This window comes from Misgurnus anguillicaudatus, chromosome 20 (assembly GCF_027580225.2).
Source record: "Misgurnus anguillicaudatus chromosome 20, ASM2758022v2, whole genome shotgun sequence".
Lineage (NCBI taxonomy): Eukaryota > Metazoa > Chordata > Actinopteri > Cypriniformes > Cobitidae > Misgurnus > Misgurnus anguillicaudatus.
The window spans coordinates 26026281-26037962 of NC_073356.2; the positions used below are offsets into that span (position 1 = coordinate 26026281).

The window sequence follows — 11682 nt, forward strand, 5'->3', positions numbered from 1 at the left end:
GCCACAACCCAGCCAGCGTGTTAAACAAGAGAAATGACCGGCAATGAGCTCTGCCATGCATTATATCCAAAACGCCTACTGTTAATGGCATTTACAATCAGCGTGACAGTGTATTGTGCTATTTAAAAAGCAGAGTGAATTTGTCACCTACACTACAAACAGCATTTGGAGTCTAAATTTTGACTTTTAATGGCAATATTAGCAACCAAAGTTTGGGCTAATGCCTGCATAAACAACAAATATACAACAAAATCGAGATGAGGGGAGCAACAAGCTCATGCAGCATGGTTAGCCTACTGTTCGTGTTTCCGTTTAGGACATGAAAGAAACAGGCATGTTCTCTGTTCCAGTTGCAGAAATACACTGAATCGCAAAGGATTACGAATCACTAGGTGTGCATGGCCTGTGTCATATTTGCATTAGGATCGAAAACTTTACCACAGTTATTGAGGCCATCAGATTCAGACGTCTCATCACTGCAATGTCTAACTATTTGGACTTTCTTATCTTAAACGCAGTATTATCAAGAGAACGAAAAGGAGCATAAATTATAAGTGGCAAAAAGTCAAAACACAAAGTTCCGGGGACAACATATTGTTATTTGAATATATCTGAATTCCATCCTTTGGGCCTACAACATTACAACAAGGAACTGAACTGTGGCAAAGGTGAGGCAAACAGCCATTGTTCAGTGTGTAGTATTGCTAACTTGTTGTTTTATTTTTTTTGTTTGACTTTGATTCTATTTACATTGTAGTGGAAGATTTTTTATTTTTATTTTAATTATAGTTTATGAACTTTTATACCACGGGTCTGTTGAATGCTGCATTCTGATTGGCTGAGAAATGTTCTATGGGTGTTGATTATTTTTCTGTAAACCGCACACCTAACTTGTCAAATGTCTTAAAAATAGTCAACAGAGCAATGTTTGTGGTAACCGTGGTATAAGAGGAATAATTGACTCCGGTCCCTTGAATTATTTGAAAATAATGCACACCTGCGGTGTAACAGCACTCCGCTTCGCGTCGTGCCGCATTACCACCTTGGTGTGCATTATTTTCTTACAACTCAATGGCCCGTCGTCAACCATTCCTTACATAATTGTTAAATGCAAAATCCTGTTCTTCTATTCTAGTGAAAGATTTCTGTTCTTTCCATCTGTTCAGTAGTAAAATGTCCAAAGACTAGGACATTATGCAAAGTCCTACCAGATAAGATAAAGGGGGGCTAGTGAATGAGATAAGTAACAAATGATGAACAAGTGGAAAAACTCAGTAAACGGTAGTTTCAGTTTCACTGAGAACAAAATAATTTCTTCTATTTGACCAGATGTGCTTCAACTGATATGTTTCTTAGTCTTTGATAAATTGAAGGTTTATTTTCTAAGTGACGCTGGAACTTAGATGACGATCTTTGGTTCATGGGCGGAGATGGGATGACTGTGTTTTTCAGTATCTTACTATAAATATGTGCTTAACCTTGTAAACGGGGCTCTCGGATTAAACTTCTGGCACCAGGGAGTAGAGCCTATTCTATAGAATATATTAAATGCTTAATTTTTATCTATTGTTCTAACAGCAACAACATAAAATACATGTGCAAATGTTATTACCCTATTTTATTTATATTTAAGAGTGAACAACACAATGCAAAACGTGTGTGTGTGTGTGTGTGTGTGTGTGTGTATAATTGTCAGACAATCCAAATAAATCATTTAAAAGTAACATGAGAGACTGACAAAAAATACATGTTTATACCATGTCAATTTTGTCTAATAATTTACAATGCATGCTTTATTTCTTACAGGATTCATGGATTGCTCAGCAAACTGGCTAATAGCTAGAGCTAAACCGGAAGAGGCTATGTCCTGGAGAAGTTTTTTTTCCCAATATGTACTTGACTCAGGAGCGCCGCCTAGAAATCAGACGTAGTGAGCACCTGATCAACAGGCAAGTCATGACCCGAATTTTAAACATAATGACAGCGTTTGACAAAACATCATGTGTTTGTCATTTTCCTTTTTTGTTTATTTAGAAACGTATGTAATGTGAATTACTGTGCTATGGTATTTAAACCTGTAATATATCACATTAGGATGTCTAATAAGCGCTCAGCATTGTGCAACATGAACAATATAAATGGATCTGCTATATGGAATTTCTGCACGGCCAAAAAACGTTCTTTCTTTATTTCTGTCAAGCATTTCTGGCAAAATGCTTATAGGGTAGTTTTGCTTATTTAATGTCCGTTTTGTGCTTGTCTTTGCCATGTGCTAAGCTTTACTGTTTGTGTATATTACTTTAAATCTTATATTCTGACATTGAGACTTGAATTATTTTAAATTATCCATTATAGCGGAAATGGTTTAATTGTACAGGGGGTTGCAATGTACGTAGTATTATAGCGAGTTTAGTCCGCTTTTGTGACGTTTTATTGCTGGTTACTTTATGAGGCCAGTCGCTTTTCAGAGTCACTACCCTCAGTGCCGGCTGGATAGAGACAGGAATAACAACACTAGGATATCAGACGATGGAGAATACGCTTTTGTTGCGCCGTAATATTCAAATAATCGCAGGTAAGCAATAATTTTCTTTCTGTCGCAATCGCACGATTTAGGGTTGCCATTTATCAGAATAAGAAAATGATGGTACACTGTTTTGTGTAAAATACATCAATGGTTTCAGCAAGATAATGCCGAGGGTTTGTTTAGATACCTTAAGTTATCTTTCGTTTTGAACCAAACTGTCGGGTGGTTTAGGTAGTTTCATGTTGTTGGGATTGTATTGTAGAACTCTGCAACATGAAACTGTCTTAATCGCTCCAGTTTAATTCGTCGATATTTAATTCTGCCAATAGGCTATAGGCGGCATGTAAACGCTTTTCGATTACTAATACACTTCACAGCCTCCATTACTCTTTCAGTTGTACAAAAAGCGACTTTTAATCATGCTATTTTAACATAACTGTTGTCAGAGTTGTTTAATTTGCTAGAACGAGAATGATTCTAGACATTGATGTGTGCTCATTCTAGACAGTACCTGACAAGGCCTAGGTTACGTCCACAAAGCCGAAACCGAGCATCGGGGGCTGTGGGCAACAGCGACCTCAGTGGCACGCCAATGAGCTTAAAAGACCCAATATCCTCACTTTAGTGCCTTAGGTGGCTAAACACAAAAGATTGGCTTTATGGTGGCACTGCGGCACAACCAAAGAGGATTTATCTGTACCTAAAAGGCATTGTGCTAACTCGGTTGTGTTAGCAAACACCCCTGTGCCGTTTAGTGCCGTTTACTGCCTCAACGGGCCATGTTGTTTCCGTCCCTTTTTCTTTCTTCGTGTTTCCTGCTGTAAAATAGTAAAATCCTCCCCATGTCCTTCTGGAAGTCACTAGTGGACCGTTCGGCAGTTTGAAGATCTAATAAATTATATTTTAATTTATTAATTTTCATCTTTAAATATTAAATGCACATATGTGTGGATGTTCACTTTATTTCCAGAAGGGCACACGGATTGTAACCGTTTACACATATATTTTTGTAATGATAGTCTATTTCTGAATTTCCATTATTGCATGTGACGCAGTGAATGAGAACTTTAGATTTAATTGTATATCTTATATTAAAAGCCATGATGGCAAAATATGTTATGCATTTAGTAGTGTTATTTTTTCTTTTCTATAATTGAAGAAGCATTATTATAGTTTTTTTTCTGAAATTCTCATATCTGTGGCACGTGAATAAATTAAAGGCCTACGTTATATTATTAATAATATTATTGCATGTGTCTGTAAGTAACACCTTTTTTGTAAACATTATTACATCTACACGATACGTCAAAATATTATTTTATTGGACAAAAATTATTGGCCACATAATGAGTAACATAATATTACAAACATTAAATTACTGCAGTATTAGTATTCATTTTTCTATCACAATTTCGGAAGTTCCATCAGATGCTGTATATATGTTTAGTTAAACTAACCACTTTGTATGTTTTGGCCACGTTTACATTATTGCACTTTCATTTGAGTAGAATATAATTACAGCTGAATTTTTCACATTCAACGGTTTTTTTTTGTGAATGCATATTTTATTACATCTAAGGCATTATTTACTTGCACAAACAATAAAGGCAAGACGAATATTCTATTTTTATACACACTAATAATTTGTCTATACCGCGGCACACGATGAACTTAGCTGGTCAATGGACTTAACGATAAACTTATAATTGTATTAAGCCTTTTCGTTTAATAATTAAAGTATATTTTTCTCATTTACAACGAACAGTTTGGAATAAAAAAAGAAATGATTGCTAAACACCAAACAAAATACCAAGCATGAACGAAGCTAGAAGTATGTTTCCTCTTTGTAAGCCAAGAAGTGTATCTGTGTAGGCTACTAATTTTCATTTCACGGTTACATTGATAAAATATAAAAAAAACACCACGGAAAACACATAACTATCATTATTGGGTGTGGTGCAGTGTACACGATACACGCTCTTCCTACAACAGTGAAACTAATCCCTCCCTATCCTAACACTTAGGAAAATTAAACATTGTTTATTATAGTAAAAGTGTAGTAACCATTTTTTGGCGGATTGGTTAGATTTTAAATAATTGTTTTACTACAAAAACTATGTTTATACTTGTTAATTTAATGAAACAATTGTTAAGGTTTAACTATACTAACCAATGCTTATTTGTAGTAAATTCGTAGTTAACTTTTTTTTTTTTTTAGAGTTTATCAGATAATAGTCTGGGTATTTTGTTAATTTTTTTGGCAACATCTGATGTTTAATTCAGTTTTTCTGCAGACCGGTTGTATAGATTTTCTTAGTTGTAATTAATTAGTGAAAATTCTGTAAAACGTCCATGTTTCAAAATACATTTACACAACTGACAGATTAGTTATTGTTGCTGAAAGTAGCATTTTGTTGACACGCATGTTAATTTTATTCCTAATGATTTCACATTTGGCAGTAAAAAACGGTATAATCAGAGCCAAGGAATTTTATACAGCATCAACGCCATTGATTTATTTTTTATTGTCCTCTTCTAATGGTCACGTGTGCACCTCACCCAATCAAATGGCAGTCTGCTCTAAACTTAATAGCTGGCTGGAGCTTTGTGAGGGGGTTGCCTCTCCGTATCCACAGATTGTTATTTTGTGAGAGTGTTACTGTATGTGTGTGTTAGTGTTTTTATGTGTGTGTGTGTGAGAGTGCAACCCCGCCATGTCGACATCCGGCGCTCTGACAGGATACTACGTTGACGCTCTTATTTTACCGGAGAACGAGGAGACTCGCTATTCCTCAGGCTCAGCGCTCATCCCGCACTCCAGGCCTCATGTTCTTCCCACAGACCACACAGAGCTTGGTCCCTGCACATTCCCAGCAAAGCAACCTGTGTATGGTGGCTCCGGTTGGGGCCACATCCCAACTCATTTTTCCAGTGGTGTGCCAGCAGTGTATCAGCCGCATACGCAGCCTCCTGTAGCTGGGGATTACGTGCAGTCTTGGCTGTTGGATTCTACTTGTGGTCTGCCTCTCACTGAGCCACCGGCGGTCCATCATAATTTTAATTCCAAACCTGATACACACAGAACAAATTATGAAGGCGCACAGGCCAGTTCACATGCTGTGCATCCTCCTGGGGACTTCGTTAACGGCGGATGCTCTACCAAGCCAGAGACAGGGCGAACTGTAGACGGGGACGGTGAGATTGAAGAGAAACCAGTCGCTGACCCAGGTAAGGTTCCCCAGTTATTGGCATATATAAAACTAAAAGATCAAACTGCATAGTTTGTCCAAATGTGATGCTAATCTTAGTTAATCTGCTGTAAACGTGCATGCCAGAAACAATACATATTTTAATCTAGTTTTAGATGTTTGATTTGAGAATGGTGTTATGGAGTTTGAGTTGCTGTGACTGGCCTGGATTTAAGATGACGTTTCTTTTGTTAACACTATTCACTACTCGTTTATGATTTCGAACCCCCTACCTTTCCCTCTACCTTTTCTCAGACAACCCTGTGTCCAACTGGCTTCACGCGAGCTCTTCGCGTAAAAAACGCTGCCCTTATACTAAGCATCAGATCCTCGAGCTGGAGAAAGAGTTTTTATTTAACACTTACCTCACGCGCGACCGCAGGTACGAGGTCGCGCGTCTCCTGAACCTTACGGAGAGACAGGTCAAAATTTGGTTCCAAAACCGCAGGATGAAGATGAAAAAAATAAACAAGGACGTAACGAAGGACGATCCAGAGTAAAGCACTTCGTGTAGGTGAGGATGAGGAACGATCCATCCATTTGGTTGTTGGACCAAGTTTTTACATTAGGTCTTGTGTCATTCCATTCAAGCAAACCATAATTGTCGATTGTCTTATAGCATGTTAGGGCCTAGTCGTGGGATTAGGCTCATTGTTTGTCATATGTTGTTCTGTCTTACTTGTTTAAATTTTCCTTAATTTCCAACCTTCTTGCAGCTCTGTATTTCACTTGGGCCCTGATTTTTTTTAAGAAAGACTGAACACGGAGCAATGTGTGCTATTCCATTTCGATTGCAGCTTAATGTGTATTTCGGACGTCTTATTAATAGTTTTCTTATATGTTCTTTAGCATGTTACTAAATTTAAAGTGGGGGGATTGGGTCCATGTTCATGTTAGGTTACAGCTTTGGGCTGTATAAGGCTATGGTCCTCACATTTCTTTTGTATGATACAAAATTAATTATAACAGTTGATGACAAATAATTTGCAAACACATGCCACTACCTACACTCGACTATGTATTACTTTTTAAAAAATTGACCAAAATCTTCACGCCATATCAGCCGAAACAATGGCTTTGACTGAGGTTTGTGAACAGAAAATGGTTAAATTAGATACTGAGCTGTAGAAATAAGCACTGTAGACAACTATACAAATACCTCATGGTCTGTTGACCGTCATGATTTTGTTTTGATTACTTTGAAACTTTTCAGATGTAATTTGTGATTTTATTTATTGAATAATAAAAGCAAATCATATCTCCAAACAAGTCTCCAAGACATTTTAATGGAAATTAAGTTGAAAAGTATATTACAGATTACTTTGCAAACTTATACGAATTATTTTTTTGTATCTTCTGCTTGTCTAAAGGTCTTTTGGTTTATGGTTAGTTATTTTAAACCAAGATTTTGGTTTGTCGAATTTGATGGAAGGGCTATATATAAATAAAAATGAATTATTGAGAAAGATTATCCTACTTTTGAACATTCGAACAGATAGATTTTCGACATAATTGTTATCTTATAACTAACTAAAAACTAAGGAGCCACATGAAACTTGCCGTAATCAGAGATAAATATAATGTTTTCTGTCTACAGAAAAACTATTCCTCTCAGCTTTAAAGATAATATACACGAACATACTAATTTTATCTTAATCAGCATTTAGATTTTTGCCCATGTGCATTTACTTTTGAGGAATGCGTTCTAAAGCGAGTTTGAACTCGGGGAAAAGCAGTCTTAAGACCTGGCAGATGAGGTTGTTAGCTGCATGCACTACCATAAAAGACAATTACCGCTATAACAGTTTATGGGGTGCAAAGCGCTGCGAGGCGAGAGAACGCAACACAACAGAGTTGATATGAGGCTCGACACATGAGGCCAGTAATTTATGCGTCATGCGTTCATGGATCTATGGAATTAAAAAAGAACGGACCAGCGTATTTGCCTCCATGACGGGGTACTTTTGCTATTGGCTAGCCTATAAGGCTGCCATTCTAGATGCGGTCTGTGTCAGACAGACCTCAAAACCAAAAACACAGATATTTTATAAAACATAAACGGTGCAGCGTACTAGACGTTAGATGATGGTAGGCATAGTTATCACGAATGAACGTTAACTTCAAAGGCCTCATGTAGGAGCCATGAATCGTAGACTCGGCAACACTGTCTGGCATTCCGCGTTCAATGGCTTTATGGCCGCCCAGACACAATTAGACCGTTTCCAGAGGCCTAGTTCCCATTTGGAGAGGTTTTCCCCCCTTATTCCCCACCTGCCTTCAGCGAGACTCGACAGTGTGCACAAAAACAGCGGAAACAATCTAGTTTTATTGGCCTCTTTGATTACATTTCGCCCTACGGCACCCTAAAACCCCCTTTGTGCAGACCTAGAAGGTATACACAGCAAAATGGAAGCTTCTGTGCAGATTCACCCGAAATGAGTATGTCAATGTTGAAAAACATTCCTTTTCATTCTAGGACATACTATTTAGTCTAAAGATGAGGCTTAAACTTTGAGGTTACAGTTCAAATAAACCAATCTATCGAAAGCATCTGTGTTGTTGTTATACAGTTAAACCACTTGATGTCAGCAAAACCTCACAATCGAAGATATGCTTTTGCTTGTTTGTGTGCGTAAACAATTGCAAGCTTTTGCATTGCTCAGATCTATGCTCCCTGCTTCTTTTTAAAACTATTTTCTTTAACTAAATGTTTAGTTATTAAAATTAAAACCAACTTTTCCTTATACACTATGTTTCTGCTTTTTGCATCACCAAATCATTGTAATGAAGATGAAAAATTCATTTGTGAATAAAAATAATTGTTAATATATAGCTAATAGTTTTAATTTATTTACGGTGAGTTTCATTTTAATTGACATTTAATATTGAAGTACTAAAAGTAATTAGTCCTGTTTGTTGTAATGCCCATTGCTCTATCGAAAACTACGTTTTCCAACATTTTAACTTGGCGTGTAGTGATACTCTGTTGTCCTTTGGTGTTGATACTTTTGGCACAAAAACACTGTCTACTTTAGCACTCATGTTGTTGTACTTAATGTTTTCCCACTAAGTCTTATATAATCCTTCACATTTTACATTTCTCTTATTAAATTCACACTTCTAACTAAGATATAAGTAAAGTAAAAAACATTATTATTAAACGGCAAATATTACTTTTATATTTTGCTACTTATATTAGCATTTCATTTATTTAATTGTCTTTTTTTACTTAAAAATCCAGTATACACACTTTTCTTTCATGCACGATATCAAATTTTAATATATCTGTTCAATTTGAATACAGTGAAAGTAAAATGGCGACTTTGTCGTATACCAATAACCCTCAAAAAAGAAGTTTTCCTATTTTGTTTAATTTGGGCTAAATTGCGTTTTTAACACTCTGACTATTATTATATTAACTGTTTTATGTGGTTGAAAATTATTAATTTTGAATACTTAGACTTCACCTTGTTTAAATTGGATGCAGATTTCTTGTGGTCCGGTGAGCTGTAACTAAAAAAGACACATTCATTTATTTCATAAGATCTCGTGTGTAATAATATCATAGTTATAAGTGAGTTATAAGAAAGATCTATTTTTTTTATAAAAACATTCTTTATTTTTAGTTGCATTGTTTAACATTGTATTCCCAGCGTATTCCTAGCAGAAAGAGGTTTGTGAAAAAGCAAAATTAATATTTACAAATTTAAAAATCACTTCTTTCGTTTCTTTATTCATAAGCCTAGATGTTTAAATATGTTTTGAAAGTTTTAGTCATATAATTTCTTTTAAATGTATCAATGCTTCTCAAAGACTTAGATCTTAGGTTTTATGAAATGATGAAATTGAACAACTTCTACAAAGAAAGCACTTTAATTACAATTATAGTGGATAAAACGCAAATGTATATTACATTTTCAAGAAAAAAGTAATGTATATTTCAAATGTATATTACATTGAAAAAAGTATTTTTCTTTTGCTTTTTCATTTTCAACACTTTAATCTAAAAACTTTCAAAAGCATATCTCAATTTAAAATACAGTTTTTCACATAGCTACTAAATAAAAATAGCAATAACTTTTTTTTGCATTGGCATTCATCTAGTTCATTAATAATTTCATGGAATTATGATTATATATTATAACTCGGCTGTAATGGGCATGTATTAATCACCAGTAAAATACGATGCCTGAAGCAAGTGATAAAGTATTGAATTGTTTTTTAAATTGTGATGTTGTTTTCTCATGGACAATGAGCATTCCAATCTTCTTTCTCTGTGTCAATGCAACAGGAGCAATTTTTTGATCTGAAATGGTTAAAATATTGGGGTATTTAGCAAGGACTTGCAAACCTCTCAACGAAATTTGTTAATCCTCTAATCACAACGCCAAGCACGTCTTACTTACCAGTGTCGGTGGCTACAGTATTGTGTGCTGTCACTGCAGACATCACATCATGCAGCTGTTTATGTAGCATTTGTGAAGTCGTAAACATTTTAATGCCCTGGCTCTGTGGTAATAAATTGATTACTCGGTGCGTCTTAAATTAGCTGCTCTCCAATGCGTATATTGTTACATAATTGATTTCTCTTATTGTGTCCGCTTGAAAGATTTGTAAGTTATACTGCAATGAAGAATTACATTTATATTTTGCAGCTTTTAGGGACGATGATCCAAACCGTGTTGTAATGATTTACAAACATTTAACAATCGAATTGTATAGGCGTGTCGATTTTTTAGCGTCGAGCACTGCATATATTTCAGTTTATGAATTCATGAAAGCAGTTGTTTTGGAAAAGATATGAAAAGATATGCAAGCAATAATGGGTTATACTCTCACACCATTATCTATATTAATCATTATTACGTGAATAATATTTTTAAACATAGTAAGACAACATAATTACGGCAGGTACACCAGCATCTGCAAGAATGTAAGTGAACCATATACATATTAAGCTGGGCGCCATTTTGCAGGAGTGGCTTAAAGGAGGATGATGACGGGCTTTTGCGCGTTGCATTTTATACGCGAAGGATATGGTGTGCGTCCTCCATTTCTTGTCAAAATTGACCAAGTGATGGGCACATGTGGGGAATAGAGCCAACCTAACAAATCACTTAATGTGAAGTTTATATGTAAATATGTATGTATGCATGTATGCATGTATGTATGTATGTATGTATGTATGTATGTATGTATGTATGTATGTATGTATGTATGTATGTATGTATGTATGTATGTATGTATGTATGTATGTATGTATGTATGTATGTATGGGTATATAAAGGTTTTTAGGTTGGTTCTGTCCTTTATGTGTGCTCATCTTTGGAATGGTTTTGATAACAAATGGATGACGTGTTATGTGTCTTTTGCGTGTGGGAAGTGCGATGCGTAAAAGCCTGTCCTTATTGTTTTCCTTTGAGTTGCTCCTGTAAAATGGCGCCTAGCAGCAGACACTGCTTCCCCAACCCCCACCTCGTCCTCTGCCCCGAATAAGCTATAAATCTGTTGTTGTTTATGAAAATTTACTACTTTGCTTCACAACTTTATGAGGTGCTGCTAGGTCCCATTGGCTACCAGCTGGTCACGTGTTCTTACGGTCACATGAACGTGAACTTTTAATGTGTATGCATCCCAGCCCAAAATAGAGCTGCATTCTTCTCCTGATCCTGCATTGTCTAGGCTTCTTTAACCAACGCCATTCTGTATAATCTTTTCACTTCTTTATATGTTGTTTTGTTTAATCCTGTGGAGATATTCAACATTTCCTGACACGGAACTTGACATTGGAAAGAAAAGAGGATTGTTTAACATGTTTGTCGCGCTATGGCTGGTAGAGCAGCTATCTAAAAAGCTGTTGCTAACTTCTCTTTCTCGCCTTCTTGAACCAAAAGACACACAGAACGG

General features: G+C 35.9%; 2 protein-coding genes across 3 annotated transcripts in view; both read left to right on the plus strand.

Moving 5' to 3' along the window:
- The first annotated feature begins 2443 nt into the window (after nt 1-2443).
- hoxa3a (homeobox A3a) overlaps nt 2444-11682 on the plus strand; it is a 34000-nt gene continuing 24761 nt past the window's right edge. The window contains exons 1-2 of one of the 2 annotated variants that reach the window (XM_073858396.1): nt 2444-2575; nt 11530-11681. The gene's annotated coding sequence lies outside the window, so the exon portion shown is untranslated. Of the gene's footprint in view, nt 2576-11424; nt 11682 lie in introns of those variants that run through there. The other variant, XM_073858401.1, reaches the window with a different exon arrangement.
- hoxa9a (homeobox A9a) lies at nt 2596-11573 on the plus strand. Its single transcript, XM_055220043.2, has 2 exons — nt 2596-5755; nt 6031-11573. The coding sequence occupies exons 1-2, from the start codon at nt 5242-5244 to the stop codon at nt 6273-6275; spliced, it is 759 nt and encodes a 252-aa protein (XP_055076018.2). The 5' UTR covers nt 2596-5241; the 3' UTR covers nt 6276-11573.

Excerpts from the sequence above, each read along its gene's own strand:
- hoxa9a (XM_055220043.2), top strand. The coding sequence starts at position 5,242 with ATGTCGACATCCGGCGCTCTGACAGGATACTACGTTGACGCTCTTATT. Across the intron at positions 5,756-6,030 it reads GAAACCAGTCGCTGACCCAG|ACAACCCTGTGTCCAACTGG; the intron begins GTAAGGTTCCCC and ends ACCTTTTCTCAG.